This window comes from Bactrocera neohumeralis, unplaced genomic scaffold, assembly GCF_024586455.1.
Source record: "Bactrocera neohumeralis isolate Rockhampton unplaced genomic scaffold, APGP_CSIRO_Bneo_wtdbg2-racon-allhic-juicebox.fasta_v2 cluster11, whole genome shotgun sequence".
Classification (NCBI taxonomy): Eukaryota; Metazoa; Arthropoda; class Insecta; order Diptera; family Tephritidae; genus Bactrocera; species Bactrocera neohumeralis.
The window spans coordinates 10007158-10032001 of NW_026089624.1; the positions used below are offsets into that span (position 1 = coordinate 10007158).

The 24844-nt window shown below is 40.4% G+C and overlaps 1 protein-coding gene across 1 annotated transcript in view; it reads right to left on the minus strand.

Annotated features, from left to right (window-relative positions):
* Nucleotides 1-24844, minus strand: part of LOC126765886 (uncharacterized) — a 216101-nt gene that overhangs the window by 100106 nt on the left and 91151 nt on the right. Inside the window, exon 4 of the mRNA XM_050483558.1 lies at nt 6238-6666. Coding sequence (XP_050339515.1) covers nt 6238-6666 — 429 coding nt within the window. The remainder of the gene's footprint in view (nt 1-6237; nt 6667-24844) is intronic.

The following is a 24844-nucleotide window of genomic DNA, read 5'->3' on the forward strand; positions in this document are numbered from 1 at the left end:
AATCATAATAACATTAAGTTAAGACGCGATTTCCGCTGAGTTTATGCTACAATATCCTTGACAAAGATAGAACAAAACTACTTTACAATTGAAAAAGAATTCTTAGCCCTCGTTTGGAATTTAAACATTTTTTCTGCGGTTCAAGCAGTGTAAACATCACAAACCACTAACCTTCAACTTATGCACTCAGCAACAGAAATCGTAATAGTAAATTGTCACGATGGAAATCAACATTAGAATAATGTAATTAAGGAATTAAATACAAACGTGATAGCAAATGCATTATCTAGACGACTTCAACAAATAAACTCCATGACAGCAACACAGCGATGAAAGTACCGCACAAAAATTAATACCATATTATCATAAAAAAGTTGAACTAGATTTTACAGAAGAAAGTCTTACTAGTCTAGATATCTGAATCCTTCCGTGACAAATTGTATAAAAACTGAAGACAGTATCTTAGGAAAAATCCAAAAAGTTTATCAAATAAATTTTACTAATAAAAGGTCATTTAACCCGAAAATTCATAAGACACATTATTATTGAGTCTGATTAAGAAACCGAAATTAGCAATGAATATAATAAAGTAGAAAATAAAACACAACCTCTTGTAAGATGTTATTTCTCGCAAATGAATGCTAAAACAAACCAGTAAGGAAGGGCTAAGTTCGGGTTCAACCGAACGTTTTATACTCGTGCAACTTGCAGGAATCAAAGCCATGGAATAACCTTAAGGTGTAAAACGTTAACCAGAGGATATTCAGCATAAGATTTGTTAGCAAAACGAAAATCATTATATGTGACCTGGACTACGAAAAGGGAGCTAACGTGCGAAAACTAGTTTCTTTCTAGATTCTATCACGTGAAAAAGCATCTCATCTTCCATCCGAATCAATTTTCCGATTTTTTGACACCTAAGCCCCCTTTCCGTAGACCAGGTCACATATGAAATATATGTGAGTTGGGGTAGTATCGACCCGATTTTATCTATTATGGGTCAAACCACGTCAAGTGGTCCATAAAAATTTCGCAAAATCACCGATTTTGAAAATTAGCAGTTCATTAGGAAAGGAATCAGACGTATACCCCCTGATATGAATAGTTCATCAAAATGATTTTTTTTGTTAAAGTTATTGAAGGTTGAATATTCTTCTTCTTCTTAATTGGCGTAGACACCGCTTACGCGATTATAGCCGAGTTAACAACAGCGCGCTAGCCCTTTCTACTTTTCGCTACGTGGCGCCAGTTGGATATTCCAAGCGAAACCAGGTCCTTCTCCACTTGGTCCTTCCAACGGAGTGGAGGTCTTCCTCTTCCTCTGCCTCCCCCGGCGGGTACTGCGTCGAATACTTTCAGAGCTGGAGTGTTTTCATCCATCCGGACAACATGACCTAGCCAGCGTAGCCGCTGCCTTTTAATTCGCTGAACTATGTCAATGTCGTCGTATATCTCGTACAGCTTATCGTTCCATCGAATGCGATATTCGCCGTGGCCAATGCGCAAAGGACGATAAATCTTTCGCAGAATTTTTCTCTCGAAAACTCGTAACGTCGACTCATCGGTTGCTGTCATCGCCCAAGCCTCTGCACCATATAGCAGGACGGGAATTATGAGCGACTTATAGAGTTTAGCTATTGTTCGTCGAGAGAGGACTTTACTTTTCAATTGCCTACTCACTCCGAAGTAGCACCTGTTGGCAAGAGCAATCCTGCGTTGGATTTCCAGGCTGACATTTATGGTGGTGTTAATGCTGGTTCCTAAATAGACGAAATTATCTACAACTTCAAAGTTATGACTGTCAACAGTGGCGTGAGAGCCAAGTCGCGAGTGCGACGACTATTTGTTTGATGACAGGAGATATTTCGTTTTGTTTTGCCCTCATTCACTACCAGACCCATTTTCTGTGCTTCCTTGTCCAGCCTGGAGAAAGCAGAACTAACGGCGCGGGTGTTGAGGCCGATGATATCAATATCGTCGGCATACGCCAGCAGCTGTACACTCTTATAGAAGATGGTACCTTCTCTGTTTAGTTCTGCAGCTCGAATTATTTTCTCCAGAAGCAGGTTGAAGAAGTCGCACGATAGGGAGTCGCCTTGTCTGATACCTCGTTTGGTATCGAACGGCTCGGAGAGGTCCTTCCCGATCCTGACGAAGCTTTTCGTGTTGCTCAACCTCAGTTTACACAGCCATATTAGTTTTGCGGGGATACCAAATTCATACATCGCGGCATAAAGGCAGCTCCTTTTCGTGCTGTCGAAAGCAGCTTTGAAATCGACGAAGAGGTGGTGTGTGTCGATTCTTCTTTCACGGGTCTTTTCAAAGATTTGGCGCATGGTGAATATCTGGTCGGTTGTTGATTTTCCAGGTCTGAAGGCACACTGATAAGGCCCAATCAGTTTGTTGACGGTGGGCTTTGATCTTTCACACAATACGATCGATGGAACCTTATGTGCGAGGTTGAGGAGGCTTATCCCACGGTAGTTGGCGCAGATTGTGGGGTCTTCTTTTTTATGGATTGGGCATAGCACACCTAAATTCCAATCGTTGGGCATGCTTTCGTCCGACCATATTTTACAAAGAAGCTGATGCGTGCTCCTTATTAGTCCTTCGCCGCCGTGTTTGAATAGTTCGGCCGGTAATCGATCGGCCCCGCCGCTTTATTGTTCTTCAGGCGGGCAATTGCTATGCGAACTTCTTCATGGTCAGGCAATGGAACGTCTGCTCCATCGTCATCGATTGGGGAATCGGGTTCTCCTTCTCCTGGTGTTGTGCGTTCACTGCCATTCAGCAGGCTGGAGAAGTGTTCCCTCCATAATTTAACTATGCTCTGGGCATCAGTGACTAGATCACCTTTGGTGGTTCTACAAGAGTATGCTCCGGTCTTGAAACCTTCTGTTAGCCGCCGCATTTTTTCGTAGAATTTTCGAGAATTACCCCTGTCGGCCAGCTTATCAAGCTCTTCGTACTCACGCATTTCGGCCTCTTTCTTCTTCTGTCTGCAAATGCGTCTCGCTTCCCTCTTCAACTCTCGGTATCTATCCCATCCCGCACGTGTAGTGGTCGATCGTAACGTTGCGAGCTAGGCAGCCTGTTTTCTCTCCGCTGCGACCCGGCACTGCTCGTCGTATCAGCTGTTCTTTTGCACTTTCCGAAAACCAATGGTTTCGGTTGCAGCTGTACGTAAGGAATTTGAAATGCCGTTCCACAGTTCTCTTATACCGAGTTGTTGACGAGTGCTCTCAGAGAGCAGGAGTGCAAGCCGAGTAGAAAATCGTTCGGCTGTCTGTTGTGATTGCAGCTTCTCGACGTCGAACCTTCCTTGTGTTTGTTGGCGTGCATGTTTTGCTGCTCAGAGGCGGGTGCGAATCTTGGCTGCAACAAGATAGTGGTCCGAGTCGATGTTAGGACCTCGGAGAGCACGCACATCTAAAAACTGGAGACGTGTCTTCCGTCTATCACAACATGATCGATCTGGTTGGTAGTTGTTTGATCCGGAGACAGCCAGGTAGCTTGATGAATCTTCTTATGCTGGAATCTAGTACTACAGATAACCATATTTCGGGCCCCGGCGAAGTCAATCAGCTTCAACCCATTTGGGGATGTTTCGTCGTGGAGGCTGAATTTACCGACCGTAGTGCCAAATATACCTTCTTTGCCCACCCTGGCGTTAAAGTCGCCAAGCACGATTTTGACATCGTGGCGGGGGCAGCTCTCATAAGCGCGCTCCAAGCGCTCATAGAAGGCATCTTTGGTCGGTTGAATATTAGAGGACGATAAAATTGTAAAATTATTTTCTCATAAACTACTGGAGATAAATCGATGAAATTTTGTGAAGTCAAAGAAAAATGTTCGTGCTACATTACAAATATTTTTTCAAGATCCATTTTTTAAATAATAATATTTTACATAAATTTTTGTTTAGCAATTGAAATTTTTCATGTGTTCTTCACGCTAGAAAAAAAATTTTTTGTTCATTCATACCATTTCAAAGATATTGAATTTTTTGTCACCCAACCGCTCTTAAAAAGGGCGGCACATATATTGTTGCGCAATGCGCTTATGCTCTTTTTGCGGCACAGATGTCGGGAGCTTACGAGCGCACTGCGCAACGATGAATGTGCCATACGTTATGTTAGGCGCCGGGTTTTGGACCTTCTCCCATTAACGCCAGAGTGGGCAAAGAAGGTATCTTTGGCGCAACAGTAGGTAAATTCAGCCTCCACTAGGACACATCCCCAAATGGGTTGAGGCTGATCGACTTCGCCGGGACTTGAAATTTGGTTATCTGTAGTACTGAATTCCTGCACAAGAAAATACATCAAGCTACCTGGCTGTCTCCGGATCGAAAGCCACCAAACAGATTGATCATGTTCTGAGAGACGGAAGACACATCTCCAGTTTTCTAGACGTGCGTACGCTCCGAGGTCCTAACATCGACTTAGACCACTATCTTGTTGCAGCCAAGAATCACATCCGCCTCTGTGCAGCATACAACGCACGTCAACAAACACAAGGAATATTCGACGTCGAAAAGCTGCAAATACAATAGAACAATTTTCTACTCAACTTGCACTCCTGTTCTCTGAGAGCACTCGTCAACAACTCGGTATAAGGGAACTGTGGGACGGCATTTCAAACTCCTTATGTCCAGCTGCAACCGAAACCATTGGTTTTCGGAAAATGCAAAAGAACAGCTAGTACGACGGGTAGTGCCGTGTCGCAGTGGAGAGAAAACAGACTGCTTATCTCGTAAAGTTACGATCGACCACAACACGTGCAATATGAGTTAGATACCGAGAGCTGAAGAGAGGAGCGTGACGCATTTGATGACAGAAAAAGAGAGAGGCCGAAATGTGTGAGTATGAAGATCTTGATAACCTGGCCGACAGGGGTAATGCTCGAAAATTTGACGAAAAAATGCGGCGACTAAGGGATGGTTCGAAGACCGGAGCATACTCTTGTAGAACCCCCAAAGGTGATCTAGTAGCCGATGTCTAGAGCATACTTAAATTATGGAGCGAACACTTCTGCCGCCTTCTGAATGGCAGTGAACGTACAACGCCAGGAGAAGGCGAACCCTATTCCCCAATCGATAACGATGCATGTTCCATTGCCTGACCATGAAAAAGTTCGAATAGCAATCATTTGTCTAAAGAACAACCAAGCGGTAGGGGCAGATGGATTGCTGGCCGAGCTATTGAAACAAGGCGGCGAAGAGCTGATAAGGAGCATGCATCAGCTTTTTTGTAAAATATAGTCGGATGAAAGCATGCCCAACGTTTAGAATTTAAGTGTGCTCTACCCAATCCACAAAAAAGGAGATCCCACGATCTGCCCTAACTACCGTAGGATAAGCCTCCTCAACATCACGTATAAGGTTCCTGTGAACAAAAACAAAACTCTATAAGTCACTCATTATTCCCGTCCTACTATATGGTGCAGAGGCATAGACGATGACAACAACTGATGAGTCGACGTTGCGAGTTTTCGAGAGAAAAGCGCGGCGAAAGATTTATGGTCCTTTGTGCTTTTGCCACGGCGAATATCGCATTCGGTGAAACGATGAGATATACGACGACATTAACGTATTTCAGCGAATTATAAGAGAGCGGCTACGTTGGCTGAGTCATATCGTCCGAATGGACGAAAACACTCCAGCTCTGAAAGTATTCGATGCAGTACCCGCCGGGGGAAACAGAGGAAGAGAAAGACCCCCACTCCATTGGGAGGACCAGGTGGAGAAGGATCTGGTTTCGCTTGGAATCTCCAATTGGCGCCACCTTGCGAAAAGAAGAAACGACTGGCGCGCTCTTGTTAACTCGGCTATAATCGCGTAAGCGGTTTCCACGCCAGTAAAAAAGTGAAGAGAAGCTTTAGTAGTTTAGGAGATATGTACATGAAACTTTTTGCAAGGCAGGGCCTCGCCGACTTTTCAAACTTTAAATGCATACTCCCGTAACGCACCAGTTGTGTAATATAAAAGCAATACTTGTCAAACTTTCTGAAATAAGTAGAGCAAGATTTTGAATTTAGCATTTACGAATACAGGTATATACTGTTCAATAAGATCATATCAACAATGTGATTATAGATTGAAGAATTCTATGTACATGTATAAAGGGAGTGTGTTCGTAAGAAAGATAAAGTTAATATTTTTGGTAATTTCTGTATAGGTTTAAAATTTTAATGTGTTAAATATAACTTGAAATGTATGTAACTGTATGGTGTACTTGCTTTTGTCCATTGGTGATCTCTTTAAGAACGGCTGCACGTGCGGCCAGCTCTTCTGCCCTGCGCTGTTGCGTCAGTTCCTTGGCGCGCTCCGTCCAAATCAGTTCTTTCAAACGTTGGAAACTTCCTTGAACGTTCACAGAGTTCGGGCTTCCACTATTACCCGCATTAGTTGCTGCATTATTAGAACCCACGTGACGATATTTTAACGGACGACGAGAGCTACCACCGGCACCGTGATAAGAGGGTGTTCCTTTCGTTTCAGCTCCGTAGATGCGGGAAGAGGAACCAGCGAAGTTACTTCCATCAACACCGTAATGTCGCTGATGATGACCGATATTTACACGTGGGGGCATAATGGGTTCTCTGCTAATCACTCGGCCGAAAACTGGTGACCGAGATCGATCGTTGTATCGTGGCAACATACGTACTCTGTGAAAAAATATATCAAATATACTAGAAGACCCAGATATGCATTAAAATTCAAAAAAATATACTAGTATGTAAACTTTTAACTGATTTTGAAGATGTGACATCAAGCTAAAATCGAGTGTTACATTTCATTTTAAATAAATTTAATAATTAAATTTCGAAACAAATAATTGATGTACAAAGTTATTAATTGATGATATGAAACATTTAATATTATGAAAGAGGTAGGTAGGGTAAACCTTTTTTTTACTCTCGCAAAATGTTGCTACAAAGTATAATGGTTTTGCTCACCTAACATCTAATCAATATGGATATAGGGTTAGGTATATATATACTAGGCCGGGTCGATTTGTGGGGGGGCAAAAAATTCGCCCATTGCTCTATGAAAATCATATTCTAGGGATCAAAATAAGATACTTTGCCGAAGGAACCATACCTCTGAAACGAATTTTGATGTCTCCCAATTTGGGTCGAACTTTTGGGTAGGGGCAAATTTTGAAAAATCCCACTTTCACCCATTTAGAGTGCTCCAATCGAGTCCAAATGTATGACCGAACCCCACTAACTTTGGACGGCCGATCCACCCATGCCAGTGACACCACCCCCTGGAACTCCCCTGGTTCCCCATACAATCATTTCAAAAAGTCACCATTTTTGGTGATTTACATGAAAAAAATCAGCTAAATTGCTATGTTTTTTCTTTATTTTTATTTATTTATTTATAATAATATTTATTTTTTCTCATAAGAAATTTTTTTAGTCAGAACATACGTAAAAGAAAAAAATAATTTAAGTGATGATCTTAAACTAACAATAGACAATTGTGTTTGCCCTTGAGATCGCAAATGATGCTAAACTAACAATAGACAAGAAACAATTATGTTTGCCCTGAAGATCGCAAATGATCTTAAACTAACAATAGACAATTGTGTTTGCCCTTGAAAACACTTATGCCTAAGATATGTGTACATACTGTCGGTATGTACAGTAGATTAGTGTTAAGATGTGTGCATGCACTCAGCATGTGGTGCATACATAAATTAGGGTAAGGAATGCTATAAATAAAGGAGCTCTGGGCAACCAGAGCTGAGTTATATTTAACAACCGAAACCCTACGCGTCTTACTTTACAATTACCGTTTCATTTTTATTACCTCAAAAAGTTTACAATGAATCCACCATCCTCTACACCGCAAGATGAAGCAACTACATCAACAACTACCGAAAACCCAATGAGTCATATACCCAAGCATGATGTTACTGTTTTTGGTGTGTCTACTGATTTGACTGATCTTAATTTACCAACCCATCTGGATATCTTGATATATTATTTTTACTTAAGCGAACGTGCTAAAACAGAACAAAAAAAGTTTTCCCATAAATCATTCACTATTCAAGTACAAGATAAGTTGATTGGAATTTGAGAAAAACTTGGTATGTGTAGTGTATGTAATAAATTGAATAAATTGCTTGACAAGTATCAAGAGCAAATCAAGAGAAGAAACAGCACCCAACAATTTACAGAGTATGTAAAATCTCTGGAAACAATTTTTTACATTGGAACATGTAAATGCGATTTGAAGGCAGCTCCATGTGCATGCGGCTGGGTTCCCGAACGCCTCAAAGAGTTCATGCACGATCAACATAATCAGAGAAGACTAACAATGAATGCATTTATCATGGAAACTGAAGAGCAAGGAGCAACTCCTATGTCATCAATGCCAACATACTAAGATCCCGATAATTCAACATACGCACCGCCACCGGTTCAAAAAGATATGGATAGAAGCACAAGTTCACAATACACAGAGAGATACGATTGTTTTAACTTTGCCTTGGCATGTGACAGATTTGGTGTGCCTGACAGAGTAGCATCAGCATTGGGAAACGCTCTTTTGCAAGATTTTAAAATTAAAGATAAGCATGGGAAACCTCTCATCATGGATAAATCGAAAATTCGCAGACAAAAAGAGAAATGCAGACAAGAAGTGCTTCGCAGACGGTTAGATGATACCAATTTGTTAGCGTTTTCATTCGATGGCAGAAAAGATGATACTTTAACGATAGATAAAATTGATGAGAAATAGGTATCATACTAGGATGGTAAAAGAACCTCATCTTGTTATTTTGAGAGAACCCAATTCTGAATTGATTGGTTACGTAAGACTGGAACATGAAACCGCTGAATACAAAACAACCAAATTAAATGGTTTTTTCAACGATAAAAATATGTCACTGGATACATTAATTGGAATATGCACTGACGGGGAGCCAACAAACACTGGCCCACACGGTGGAATTATACGACGATTCGAATTGCTGTTAAAAAGACCATCACATTGGTTTGTTTGCCTTCTACACTTCAACAAACTTCCGTTTCGGCATTTGTTTGAAGCTTTGGATAAATCAACCAGCACTGTACCAAGATCGGCAACCGGAAAACTGAGCCGTCAAATCGAAACTTGTGAAACTCTTCCGGTAAGTTATTGCTATCACTCATTTATTATAATTGTCAACCATTTTTAATTATTTTATTATTATATATTTTTAGGTTGTGGACGGCTTCCAGAAAATTGAGTTGCAAAATATGCCCCCTGCTCCAGAAAAGAAAGAATTTTCCACCGATTCGAAGTACTTATACGACATGGCCCATGCAATTTCTAGCGGCGTGGTTCCGGTGGATCTGGCTAACATCAAACCAGGGAAAATTGTACATTCTCGGCGGCTCACCAAGGCCGCTAGATTATTGCGATTATATGTGACAACGGAAAATCCAGATGCAAATTTAAGAATTCTGGTTGAATTTATAATTAAATGTTATGTGCCAATGTACTTCAATATCAAGTATTACAGCTCTGTCGTGTACGGCAGTGCATTATTTTTCAAGTTCATTGGTTGGTCACGATTTCTAGAACCTCGTTTACGCAAAATTGTCAATCAAGTAATTAATGATAATTCATATTATGCGCATTCCGAAAATATCTTGTTATCAATGTTGTTTGATGATAGGAAAGAAAAGCGCGACTGTGCCATCAAGAAAATTCTACGCTATCGAACCGATGTTGACGAGCCAATGGAACGTAGAGTTTATAAAAAACCAGATATAAACTTTAATTGCACAAGTTATACGGAAATGATCAATTTGAATGATATAAATATCGTATTTGAACCACCATTCACGCGAAGCATTCCGTATGATACATTGAAAGAATATTTAAATCAAGATAATCCACCGTTTAATGATCCAAAAATTCCATCACACATACAAGGAACGAAACGACATGTTCAATTGCTAGCTAGCGTTTCCAAACGGGTTATACCGGAAAATGTAGAGGCTGTTATGGCGACGACATTAGAGAGCCGTGCGAAATTACCCAGACTTGAAAGTAAAAAAGACTTCAAACAATAATTTTCTTTAGTTTTTTTCTATAACTCACTTAAATTAATTTTTTTATTTACATATGTTCTGACTAAATAAATTTCTTAAGAGAAAAAATAGATATTATTATATATAAATAAATAAAAATAAAGAAAAAACATAGCCATTTAGCTGCTTTTTTCATGTAAATCACCAAAAATGGTGATTTTTTGAAATGATTGTATGGGGAACCCCCCAGGGGAGTTCCAGGGGGTGTGCCACTGGCATGGGTGGATCGGCCGTCTAAAGTTAGTGGGGGTCGGTCATGCATTTGGACTCGATTGGAGCACTCTAAATGGGTCAAAGTGGGGTTTTTCAAAATTTGCCCCTACCCAAAGGTTCGACCCAAATTGCGAGACATCAAAATAAGTTTTAGAGGTATGGTTCCTTCGAAAAAGTATCTTATTTTGATCCCTGGAATATGATTTTCATAGAGTAATGGGCGATTTTTAAATTGACCCGCCCTAATATATACATATAAATGATTCGGCCGCCCGTCGGTGAATTCAGACCAATGATACGCCAAAAAACACAATTTATCAAAGAATTTTTGAAAAACGGAAGCTAAATAACCCATCTTTGCTCAAGTTTTCCCATATGCCAATATTTTACATCTTATCTGATTTTTTCTCCTTACGGCAAAGAATGCGAGAGCCAATACATATATCGTGTTAAAAATTTACACAAATATGTTTAAGAACCTTGGTGAACCTCAATGGCTATGGTTGTCCTTTACCGAAAATTTGTGAGAAATGTCATTAAAATTTTGGGGAGAATATTTCTCTGACATTAAAGTACCCTTGTTTCAAAAATGGATAAGATCAGCTCTATAAGTCTCCTAACCCTTATATACCTAGCACCTCAAACTTCCAGTCGACTTTTTAGCAATCAGTAAATCTGTCAGGTTCATTAATAAAATTCATTGGGCATCTTTTAATGGTAAGAAAAACTGTAACACCAGAATATTCCATATATCTTATAGAATAATTTCACACTGAAAATTCTCAAGCGTTTTTGAGAAGCGAAAATATAAACTTGGGAAATGCGCGAATAAAACAAGAAGCCTAATTGCCTGTCTCGTAAATAAATTGCGATAATAAATGAAAACGCGTCCGGTCGATTCGATGATTCTAATACCAATGCTTCTTTATTTAATTTCATTTAGTTGCTTAGCCTAAATCTTAAACTAACGGCTTAAACTAGTGGTAATGTTCATATGTATAAAAAAGGGGTAAATATAATTATCTTCAACTTTTCGTTCAATATTGTAATAGATTATTGTAAGTATTAAGGTAATTTTTTATAATTCATTTTTCTTAATTTTAATTTCAGGTTTAAATATACATATATATCTTGTCGCTTGACGCAACACCGGCCACCTTGACAGGATCAGATTCCTTCAATATCCAGTGGAAGGACAGCCAGTTTGTGGATGGGGCGCTTAATCGTGCCCGCCTTAGTCGCCACTTCTGCTACTCGCACCTTGCCGTCTTGCCCTTCGACGGTTGCGACGACGCGCCCTAGTACCCACTGCTGCGGTGGCACGTTGTCCTCGTGGACGAGAACGAGGTCGTTGAGCTGCATGTTGCGTTTGGGGTGCAGCCACTTGTTGCGTTCCTGAAGACCCGTCAGGTAAACTTTGGACCACTGTCGCCAGAACTGTTGCTTGAGACAGCAAACAAGTTGCCATCTCTCGCAACAACGAACTGGATCCACTGGCACCTTCTCTGGGGGTAAAGCCCGCAGGGAGCATCCTATTAGTAGGTGCGCTGGGGTTAGTGCCTCGCCGTCGTTGGGGTCCTGACTCAGGGGTACTAGGGGACGAGAGTTGAGGATGGCCTCCACTTCGGCCAACAGTGTTGCTAGCTCCTCTGCTGTGAGTAGCGCGTTGCCGATTACGCGAACGATATGGTGTTTGGCGGACTTCACCGCGGCTTCCCATAATCCGCCGAAGTGCGGCGCCCTTGGTGGTATATAGGTGAAGCTGCACCCTTCGTCTGCTGCGAATCTCCTCAACTCTGGACCCATTGCCAGAAACGCCTCCTTCAGCTCGCGCAGCTTGCGATCGGCGCCGACGAAATTGGTGGCGTTGTCGCTGAATATCTTCGTCGGCATTCCTCGGCGTCCAATGAACCTTTTTAGGGCGAGAATAAATGAATTAGAAGATAGGTCCGAAACTAATTCTAAATGTACTGCTTTGGACGTAAAGCAAATGAAAACTGCAATATATGTTTTTACGGGTGGTCGACCGCGTATTTTTAGAGTTGTGTATATCGGACCACAAAAATCTACGCCACTTATAAGAAAGGGCCGTAGTGCTCGAAGTCTTTCGACTGGCAAATTTCCCATTATTTGGTTTTGCAACTTCGGCTTGTAATGAAAACAATGTATACAGTTTCTTACGGTTCTACTGCAAGCTTCTCGGGCATTAATTAGCCATATGCGTTCTCGAAGAAGCGCAACCAACGCTTTAGCCCCAGCGTGGTGATTTCGAATATGCAGGAACCGTAAATACGTTATAACGAAATGCGAACTTTTATTTAATAAAAGCGGAAATTTGGCATCGTATGGGAGAGGTGCATTTAATAAGCGACCTCCTACTCGGATTAATTTGAACGACAGCGTCTTATCCGAGTATTCATGCAAAAACGGGTTGAGTTTTTGCAAGTTTGCGGGTAGGGTGGTACCTTTATGCAATTTTTGAATAACATCCAAAAATTCTGAATGTTTGACCACTTGCGCAATTTTAAGAAAACTCAAGTTTAGTTCTTCTGAAGTCAGATCTTGTCCCATAGAGGATTTTGGTGGTCGTCTGATCCATCGTAATATATATGCGACCACACGAAGCAATTTTTTATGAGAAGAGAATTTTTCTATAAGGTCCAATATTGAGTTTTTCTCAGCAGTCGAAATTAATGTAAATGTATTTTTCTTCTTCTCTAATGCTTCGTCTTCTGGTGAGAGCTGGAAGTGGTTATTAATTGGCCATAATGCAGGGTCTTCTAGAAGCAACTGTGGACCGCCAAACCATATCGAATTATTCAACTCGTCCACGTTGCAACCCCGAGACACTTAATCTGCAGGATTTTGTTTCGTTGGTACATGTCGCCAATGTACTTTGTCAGTCAACTTTTGGATTTCGGACACTCTGTTTGCGACGAAGGTTTGTAGTGAAGATGAATGTGTTTTAATCCAATGTAAAACTATTTCGGAGTCAGTCTAAAATTCAACATAGGCGCTACTCTTGACCATAATTTCGAAAGAAGATGTGCTGCCGAGAGCTCAAGACGCGGAAGAGATTTGGTCTTCAGCGGAGCCACTCTAGACTTTGCAGTAAGCAGCATGCATTTAATACCACTAGCAGATTGGCTTCGTATGTATAAACAGCAACCGTACGCCCTTATTGAGGCGTCGGAGAAGCCATGTGTTTGGCAGATGGCACTCGACTCAACGTTTACGTAACGAGGAATGCTTATCGATGAGAGCTGCATTAGGTTGGCTTTAAAGTTCTGCCAGCTAGTGTCAAGTCGCAATGGAATCGACTCACCCCAATCTAGTTTTTGGATCCAAAGCTCTTGCAATAAGATTTTTGCTTTGGTAACTAGTGGGGCTAATAATCCAAAAGGATCAAAAAGGCGAGCAGAAACTGACAATATATTTCTTTTAGTGGCTCACAGATCATTAAAATTGTCATCTAAAACAAAGCGAAACAAATCCTCTTTCGGCAACCAATGGATTCCTAACGTTTTAGTGGAACTTTTGTCATTGAAGCTTAATGACTTTTCAGTGCAATCACTGTCGAAAAAATTAGGATGGTTCGAAAACCATTTCGTTAAGGTTAATCCGGCCGAATTTAATATTTGAATTACCTCACTTCTCAAAAAATCTAGGGACTCAAAATTTTCGGACCCCGTTCATAAATCATCAACACAAAAGTCTCTTTTGATGGCCAATGAACACAGTGGATATTTCATTGTATTGGCATCACTGAGCATTTGCAAACACCGTGTTGCGAGAAATGGAGCAGGCGCAGTGCCATATGTTACGGTGTTAAGACGAAAATTTTGAATTTGCTCAGAAGGATGCTCTCTCCACACAATAAGCTGACAATTTCTGTCTTCTTCATGCATAATTATGTGACGGTACATTTTAGTAATGTCCGCTGTTAGTGCATACTTATGTAAGCGAAAACGAAGAAGAGTTGAGTATAATTCTTCTTGGATGGTTGGACCTACCATCAAAAGTTCATTCAACGCTATTTAAGTTGAATATCGACTCGAAGCATGAAATATAACACGTAATTTGGTTGTTGTGCTTTCGGGCCTAAAAAGGCATTGATGCGGAATGAAATAGTGTGGCTCACTCGGGATCTTATTGTTCGTTGGGCTCATGTGACTCAAAGCTCTATATTCATTCATAAAGCTCAGATACATTTTGCGAAGTTCTGGATCTTTTAATGTCCTTCTCTCCAGGGCCTGAAACCGCCGAACTGCGGTTTCATAAGAGTGACCGAGTAACTTACGGTCAGCTTTAAAAGGCATTCTTACTTGAAGCCGTCCTGAAGGCAATACTTGAGTTGTATATACGAAAAAAGTTTTCACTCTCTTGTTGCTCTAGTGTGAATTTAATGCCATTTGAATCTGAAGGTAATTCTTCAAGAGCCCAAAATTTTTGGGCTACTGAATTTATTGACGTAAAGTCTTCTTCACCTTGGCATAATGTGCTATGTAATCTGGGAGGAGAACTTATATTACTGGCGTATTTGCCAGATACAATTCATCCTAACAGGGTTTTCTGAAAAGTTGGCTGGTTGGGACCATTTTTAATTTTGCTAACAGCTAAAAGCTCGAAAAATGTTTCAACACCCAATAGGATATCCACTTTTTTAGATTTGTGGAATTCTGGATCCGCCAATTCAGTATTGTGCGGAATTTTTCAGCCGCTAACATTGATGTTATGATCTGGATGATTTGCCGAAATGCATCGCATTACCCAGAATTCCGTCGAAAATTCATAATTATTTGAACGCGACTTGACAAACGCGCTTAGTTTTGACCCCACTTTTGTATTGGAATTGCCAATTTCTATCACGCTTAATGTTTTGTGCTGACGTCGAATCCGCAACTTCTGTGCCAAGTCCTCCGTCTTGAAGTTGACCTGGGAGCCTGAGTCCAGCAACGCTCTCGCAGGCAGGTAGTCTCCGCAGCTGGTCCTCACTAAAATTACTGCTATTGCCAACATTACCCGATCCGGCATACTCGCTGTATGCATGGCATGTGTGGTGGATGGTTGCGGATGAGGTGCAGCGCGGAAGGAGACTGGATACTGGTGCAGCAATGTGTGATGCGATCGATTGCATACACGACATCGATCCGCTCTGCACTTAGAGACCGTGTGCCCCTTACGCAAACAGTTTATGCATAAGGGCACCGATTTCACGAACTCAAACCTCTGCTGCACCGGAAGCGCCTTGAAAGTGGGGCAGGCAATTAGATGGTGATCCCTCGATTTGCACTGTTGACAACTAGGCTGCCTTGTGTTTGCAGCAACTAGCGCCGATTTGGTCCTATCCATTTGTTGTTGATTTCCATGACCCGTAATGCCTGTTGGTATGGGCTTCGTCCTTGAGTGTGATGCTCCTTCCGCTGATAGCTGCTGGTATCTCCTATTTAGAGTGGCTTCACAGTCCTTCCACAGAGGCAGTTTGTCATAGTCCAGCGCTTCTTCCCATTTGGATCGGATGGCAGGGTCAACCTTTGTCATTACTATGTGTATAATTATTGCGTTCGTTATTTGTCTTTCATCGCCCAGCGATAGCAATGAATCGTATACCGCTGACATTTCGTCAATCATTGAACGCAATGAAGGTGCGGATGGCTTTGGGATGGTTGGTAGCTCAAAAAGTTTAGATATTGTATTGAAAAAAATCAAACATTTATTATCATAAACCTTTTTGAGACTTGCCAACGCTTTCGGGTAATTTTCATCCGACATCTGAAACGCTTTAACTGTTCCCAAAGCCTCTCCAGATATACAATTAACCAAATGGTTGAATTTTTCATTATCTGGGATATTTGGATCGTTATGAACCAAGCTCTCGAAAAAATTTCATAAAATTTTTGAATTCTGAATATTCTCCCTTGAATTTCGGCAAATTCATTTTAGGGAGCCTTGAGCTGTGAGAAGCTACAAAAGATGTTTCGGCACGTGAAGTTTTATTTTTCGCTAAAATTGACTTTATTATGGACTTCGTTTCAACGATGATGTCCTCCAACTCCCCTCGGGCCATGTCGTCTTCAACAATTCCAATTCTATTTGACCTAAAGACATAGTCTTTTCGAGAAGTCCCGTTTTAATGCGCAAAATACTACTTTTCGCAACCGTTCTTTGGCGTCTTAACGATTTTAGGTCCGTCAACTCCTTACTTGGAGACAGGTTTGCGAGAGTTGGCTTTGGCTTGCTCATTTCGCGTTGGTTAAATTAAGTTTCCGAATGAAAGACTATAGCGGTTGGCAACAGATATATTAAGAATCGATAACGAAAACAAAAAAAAAATATGTGTCTATTCCCAAACACACGAAAGCCAAACCAATAGCAATAAAAGTTGGCAACAAATATATTTGGAATCGGTTACGAAAACGAGAAAAAAATAATATCGATTCCCAAGTATACGAAAGCCAAACCAATAAATGCGCAAAATGAGCAATAGCACAAAAAAGTAATTTGATCGGAAAATGTCCGAACGAAAATCGACAAAAATTGCGAAAAAACGACCGATTATTGCAAACGCAGATCGAAAAAAAAATTGCGAAAAACGAGATAATTTAATTTTGCAATTAAAAATTTTTTCACCTTTATTTCAAAATAAAGGGCTACCGCGAAATCCCAAACTCCCTTTGTATATAAATTTTATAATATATGTACATATATATTGTTATATATGTATGTATGTAAATATGTCGATATAGTGAAAAAAGGGAGAGCCAAAAACTGAAAGTGCACTTGTTTTTTTGTAGTTTGCTTTTTTTGTTTTTGCACTGCTTTCAGAAATTCGCAGTCGTTACCTGGTGCGTCGACTGTTTGCCGGCGCTTACGTCCTTTTGGCACAGGATGCAGCGGCAGCTCATTCCCACGACGGCAGCGGTGTTGATGGCAGCAGCGGTTTAATGGTAGCAGCGACGATGGCAGCAGCGGCGGGTTGATGGCAGCCGCGACGATGGCAGCAGCAGTTTGATGGTAGCGTTGACGCAGCGTAGCAGCGGCTAGAGATGAAAACGTTACGTTATGTGTTCCTCTATTGCGGCACTGGACACGGCACCTTTAACACAACGGACACTTGGTGGCACTTACAGTTTTAGCGATTTTTGTTTTACATTAGCGTTAGACCGGCACTTTAATAATTATTATTTTTGTCACGAAACTGTTCAAACGCTTTGATAGAAATTTTTTGTAACTCACTGTAATGTGTTAACACAGCCTCCGCTTCCTTATGCACAGAATATATTTGTATGTATTTCTTGCTTGTTTCTTTTTATTCTTTTTTTTCGAAATTTGGTAGCACATGTAAGTTTTTGCACACACTCTTTATCACGTATGTATGTATGTATGTAATTTTGTATGTATATTTTTAGTATTAATATTCATCTTTTTTCCCCTTCTTTTTTAAAGATTTGCCGCTGCACAGTGGTCGATTTGAAATATTTAGGCGGCCAAAACTATTTTTGGACGTTAATGGCTTCGAAAGACTGTATTTTAAAAAACTGTATATTTATTTTAAAAAATAAATAAGAAAAACATATATTTTATAATAAAAACACATTTTATTCTCATAAATCATAAATAAATCAAAATGCATTAAATTGTCTTATTAAAAGATGTTTCTATCTCGACTTCTTCGTGCTCAATACTTGATTGTCTGTGGGGCTCAGCAGGTTCTAATAGTTCTATAACTTCACTGGAAAAAATGTTGTGTGAAGTTTTCTTTAACGATCTTTCACTACCTACGAGTGGATCCGATAAATATCACGGTTGCATTCTTCCCTTGAAAATTTTCTTGAAAAATTCTGTCTGTATGGATGAAAATGTTTATTTCGCGTTTCTGCAGCCTCCTCCGACAATTGGCTGATTGGCAACAGTGAATTATCTATGATGGTCGCCCCATGTAATAGTAATTTATGCATTGTTGGAGTCATGGGATGCCATCCGTATAATTCCACATACATTTGCGCGGTGTTGAAGGCGTATTCTTCGAATTTTGTTGTATTTATTTTGTGTCCACTTGAAATCGCCTCTAATAAGATTTTAAATTTGTGTATTAATTCGTGGTTGATGCCTGTTATATCCGCCGCTATATCTGTGTTTTCAAAAAATCTCCTACTCGTATTGCCATCATTGATATTACCAAAATTAGCTTTAGGCATGTCCACCAACAGCCCAGTTTCTAAGCGGAATATTTCTTGGATTTTTTTTTCCTTTCTTCTTCTAATGCTTTCTCTCCCTCAGTCCTTTTCTTTCCATATTTCTTCACGGGCAATTTACGTATTTTTGCGTGCAATACCGAAATGCCAAACTCAAGAGCATCGGGACTTATCTCGTTCTTTTTGCTTAAATTATTGAAATCTTTGGAAGTGGCGCCACATATATAGCATCGGCTAGTTGAGGTCGTGTTGGTTACAGCATTGCAAACTTTGCCATCAATCATGGTCATTTTTAAAATGTGATTATAAGAAAATTCTTTTCCATCAATATTTACTTTTGTAGGAGTGAGGTTCTTAATTTCATTTTGCACATAACTTATTTCCTCTTTTGTTACATCTGTAGTTTCTTGCACATACCGAAATCTGATGGGGCGGCAAAATCGTGGTGATGATGGTGTTGGTTATTTACCACAAAAAATTTGAAGTGGGGCAAAAGAACTCAAAAATATACTAGCATCGGATTCGGCGTCTTCCGAGAATTTTTGTTTGTACCGTGCTTGTTGTGACCCGTCACACCCCCGTTTATAAATGACCGTTAATGCCTTTCTTTCAATTTCGTTAAGGGTTGATAACACTTCTTCCACGTAGATTAATAATCGTTGAATAGTATGATCCATTAGGCATTGTAAACTAATTTCTGGGCAGGTCGCCGTTACCCGCAATGCCGTCTTTGGTGGGTAACATTCTTGTTTTGCTTTCAACAAAAGGTCGTAACAAGGGTAATGCTTTGGGTTAGTTGCCTTTATTATTTCATATTGTCGTCTTGTTAGGTCAACTTATACGAACATTTTGAGTGCTTGGAACGGGATCAAAGGAGCAATTGTTTCATTGGTCTTGGAATAGGCTTTTCTATATTTACTAGCCTTTGTTGGTGAATTTCGTATATCTTTGAGCACTTTTGAGGCATTTCTTTTTCCCTTCGTTTGCAATATGACTTAAGCGGCATGTATAATCATTTCATCATCAAAATTTGATCCAATTCCCTCAGTTTTTATTCTCTTGCTTCGTTCACTCGAATCCGAAAATGATTTGCTCGGACGACCTGGTTGATTGAGCGAATGCACGGGTATTTCAAAAGTGCCTTCCAGCCACTTCTGGTTGTTTTTCATAAAAACTTCTTCAACTTTATGAGCTTTTAGCCATCTCTGTTTAAATTCGTGTTTGATGTAGGAAAATTTATGTAGCTCTTTTTTCTTCCCACAGTGTCTCCACCAAGACAATAGCAAGTGGTTTCTAAAAACTCAATTTCTCATCCATCTTCTTCTTCTTAATTGGCGTAGACAACGCTTACGCGATTATAGCCGAGTTAACAACAGCGCCAGTCGTTTCTTCTTTTCGCTACGTGGCGCCAATTGGATATTCCAAGCAAAGCCAGGTCCTTCTCCACTTGGTCCTTCCAACGGAGTGGAGGTCTTCCTCTTCCTCTGCTTCCCCCGGCGGGTACTGCGTCGAATACTTTCAGAGCTGGAGCGTTTTCGTCCATCCGGGCAACATGACCTAGCCAGCGTAGCCGCTGTCTTTTAATTCGTTGAACTATGTCGATGTCGTCGTATATCTCGTACAGCTCATCGTTCCATCGAATGCGGTATTCGCCGTGGCTAACGCGCAAAGGACCATAAATCTTTCGCAGAACTTTTCTCTCGAAAACTCGCAACGTCGACTCATCCGTGGTTGACATCGTCGAAGACTCTGCACCATATAGCAGGACGAGAATTTGAGTGACTTATAGAGTTTGGTTTTTGTTTGTCGAGAGAGGACTTTGATTCTCAATTGCCCACTCAGTTCGAAGTAACACCTGTTGGCAAGAGTTATTCTGCGTTGGATGACATTGTTGGTGGTGTTTACGCTGGTTCCAAGATAGACGAAGTTATCTATAACTTCAAAGTTATGACTGTCAACAGGGACGTGAGTGCCAAGTCGCAAGCGACGACTGTTTGTTTGATGACAGGAGATATTTCCTCTTGCCCTCGTTCACTGCCAGACCCATTTATTTTGCTTCCTTGTCCAGCCTGGAGAAAGCAGAACTAACGGCGCGGGTGTTGAGGCCGATGATATCAATATCGTCGGCGTACGCCAGCAGCTGTACACTCTTATAGAAGATGGTACCTTCTCTGTTTAGTTCTGCAGCTCGTACTATTTTCTCCAGAAACAGGTTGAAGAAGTCGCACGATAGGGAGTCGCCTTGTCTGAAACCTCGTTTGGTATCGAACGGCTCGGAGAGGTCCTTCCCTGATCCTGACGGAGCTTTGGTGTTGCTCAACGTCAGTTTACACAGTCGTATTAGTTTTACGGGGATACCAAATTCAGACATCGCGGCATAAAGGCAGCTCCTTTTCATGCTGTCGAAAGCAGCTTTGAAATTGGCGAAGATATAACGTGTGTCGATTCTCCTTTCACGGGTCTTTTCCGAGATTTGGCGCATGGTGAATATCTGGTCGGTTGCTGATTTTCCAGGTCTAAAGCCACACAAATAAGGTCCAATCAGTTTGTTGACGAAGGGCTTTAATCTTTCACACAATGCGCTCGATAGAAGCTTATATGCGATATTGAGGAGGCTAATCCCACGCTAGTTGGCGCAGATTGTGGGGTCTCCTTTTTATGGATTGGGCATAGCACACTTAAATTCCAATCGTTGGGCATGCTTTCGTCCGACCATATTTTACAAAGAAGCTGATGCATGCTCCTTATCAGTTCTTCGCCGCCGTGTTTGAATAGCTCGGCCGGCAATCCGTCGGCCCCTGCCGCTTTGTTGTTCTTCAGGCGGGCAATTGCTATTCGAACTTCTTCATGGTCGGGTAATGAAACGTCTGCTCCATCGTCATCGATTGGGGAATCGGGTTCTCCTTTCTTGGTGTTGTGCGCTCACTGCCATTCAGCAGGCTGGAGAAGTGTTCCCTCCATAATTTATGTATGCTCTGGGCATCAGTGATTAGATCACTTTTGGGCGTTCTACAAGAGTATGCTCCGGTCTTAAAACCTTCTGAAAGCCGCCGCATTGTTTAGTAGAATTTTCGAGCATTACCCCTGTCGGCCAGCTAATCAAGTTCTTCGTACTCAAGCATTTCGGCCTTTCTTCTTCGGTCTTCAAATGCGTCTCGCTTCCCTCTTCAACTCTCGGTATCTATCCCATCCCGCACGTGTAGTGGTCGATCGTAACGTTGCGAGGTAGGCAGCCTGTTTTCTCTCCGCTGTGACACGGCACTCCTCGTCGTACCAGCTGTTCTTTTGCACGTTCCGAAAACCAATGGTTTCGGTTGCAGCTGTACGTAAGCAGTTTGAAATGCCGTCCCACAGTTCCCTTATACCGAGTTGTTGACGATTGCTCTCAGAGAGCAGGAGTGCAAGCCGTGTAGAAAATCGTTCGACTGTCTGTTGTGATTGCAGCTTCTCGACGTCGAACCTTCCTTGTGTTTGGTGGCGTGCGATTTTTGCACACAGAGGCGGGTGCGAATCTTAGTTGCAACAAGATAGTGGTCCGAGTCGATGTTAGGACCTCGGAGCGCACACACTTCTAAAACACTGGAGACGTGTCTTCTCTCATCCATTCTTAGCAAATTTTGTAGTGGCATTTACTCAAACATACATTTACGGGTCACTATTTTCACCCCCGACGAACTAGGTATCTCCATAACTGAAAAAAAACATAAAATTAAAAAAAATGGTTGTTTACATTTTTTTAACAAAATACTTTGAACTGCTGTCTTTAAGGAGTAAGCGGGATTCTGCGGCTCTTGTTTTTTTTATAGAAAAGCTGAATGTGTAACGTATTCAATAAACAAAAAAATATGATCCGGTCGAACCCTGATCCATAACAAAATTGCTTTTGAAATTAAAAGAATTACATTTTTTATGTGAAAAAGAGGGTATGTTCAACTACCGAAAAATATAACGAAAGTTAAAAAGAAAATTAAAATTATTCTTTATTTAATAGAAGCTTACCTGAGCTATGGGAATCACTTTCACTTCACTACACAACTTCAAATAAACATACATGCGTATTGCGAAATTTGATATAATTTGGGCACCCAAATAGAAATACGTATCAAGTCAACGATCAAATTGCGTCTAACTGCACGGAAGCGGTGACGTATGGGTGTTGAAAAAAAGGGTAGTGGGTAATTCGCGGAAGTGTTTACTATACGTAGACGTCAATATTTTGTGCCTACTACGTATTTAAGATTTTGACTTTTGGCCGCCTAAATACTTCAAATCGATCACTGTGCGCTGTACATAAATCTTCACTCACTTCACTTTATACTTTTTGTCATTTATGTTTGTAGTATATATTTGGCTTCTTCAGCTTTTTTTTAATGTGTTCAAATACATAACACGAGTGTTATATATATTTTTTATATTTGTTCACCACTTTTACTTCGCCGAAAGCCGAACACCGAAAACCGAGATCCGAAAGAAATTAAACACTGGTAATTGGTTTGAAATATTAATTAATGCACTTGTTCCATACCGCTTAAATGTATTTTAGTTTTAACTTTTTAATTACGCACTTGTCCCTGCTCGGGCGCCATGAAGATTCTCAAGCGTTTTTGAGAAACTAAAAATAGTTGGGGATGCGCAATTTTAAATAACACTCCAATTACCTGTCGCGAAAAAGACTTATTAATTACGAGTAACGAAAGAAGCGTACGTACGGTTCAACGGTTCAATTACAAGAGAATTCTTTATTTCACTTATTTTAATTGCTTAGTCTAAATCTTAAAACTAACGGCTTAAACTAGTGATAATATAAATATGTATTAAAAAAGGGGTAAGTATAATTCTTCAACTTTCGTTAAATATAGTAACAGATTATGGTAAGTATTAAGGTAAGTACATAGTAGATTGGTATTATGAATGCATAATTAAGGTAAGTATTTTATAATAGATTTTCTTAATTTAATCTTTTAACAATTCAATATTTTTCAATTCATTTAATTATTTTTGTCTTAGATATGTACACATAAGTATGTACATACAGTGGACTCGCGATAATATGAACACCCTAAATTATGAACCCCCCAAAATATGAACACTTTTTAGCTACCATTGACTACTCTAAAATATGAATATTGGACAAAAGCTCTAAAATATGAACAATATTGTTGTCAATAACGAATTTAAAGCGCTTTGTAATTTGGGGAATTCCCTAGTTATTCGCATTCAATATGCATGTACATATGTACATACTATGCATTTACCGATCGCTCGAAAGTGCTCATTACAGCGTTTGATTTTGTCTACGTCAGTCGTCTGTAAGAATTTTTTATTTTTTTGGTTGGTGATTGCACGCAAGCAGAAGTGCCTCTTTATTTTCTTAAGAAATAATCAAATGTAAATAATTTTGAAACATGCACACAAAAAAGCATACGTTTCTGACTTTAAGAGACAAATCCGATATTTTGGAATGCTTACGAAAAGGTGCAAGTGTTGCAAATTTAGCAACTAAATATAGAGTGGCAAAGTCTACAGTATGTGGAATAAAGAAAAATTAAAAACGCTATCCTTAAATGTGTTAACGATACATTTATGGGTCCTGGAAAAAGGAAAACTATGCGTCCATCAGAGTATCCAAAATTGGAAAAATCGGTGTATAGATGGTTTTTGCATATGAGGGACAAAAAACTTCCGGTGAGCGGACTGATGTTAAAAGAAAAGGCGAAGGTGCTTCATTGTTCAATTAAAGAAAATTGCCTTGACTTCAATGCCAGTGATGGATGGCTCCAAAATTTCAAAAAGAGATATGGCGTTCGGTTGCTCCAAGTTTCTGGGGAAAAACTATCTTCACAGCCCCAGTTGGTCGATCCATTCTAAAAAGCTCTAAAGACGAAAATGGAAGAGATTGGTTAAAGTCGGGAGCAAGTTTACAACGCCGACGAATCCGGTTTATTTTGGAAACTTTTACCACAAAAGACGTATGTATCATCATTAGAAAAAACAGCCCCAGGAGCAAAGATGGAAAAGCAAAGAATAACATTCTTGTGCTGTTCAAATGCGGAAGGATCTCATCAACTCGAGCTCCTTGTGATAGACAAGGCCAGAAACTCCCGTTGTTTTAAGGGGTTTGACTACCCTGTTCATTATAGACATTCAAAGTCCCTTGGATGACTGCGCTATCTTCAAAAAGATTGATTCTATCGTTTATTCACCAAAAATGCAATCAGATTACAAAACTTTATTACAGAAACAGTCTTTTGTTGCTGCAACAGGATGTGACTTGCTAGAGTCTATGAAGCAAATTTCACTTAAGGACGCTATTATTACCCTTGAATCTGCATGGAATAAAGTGG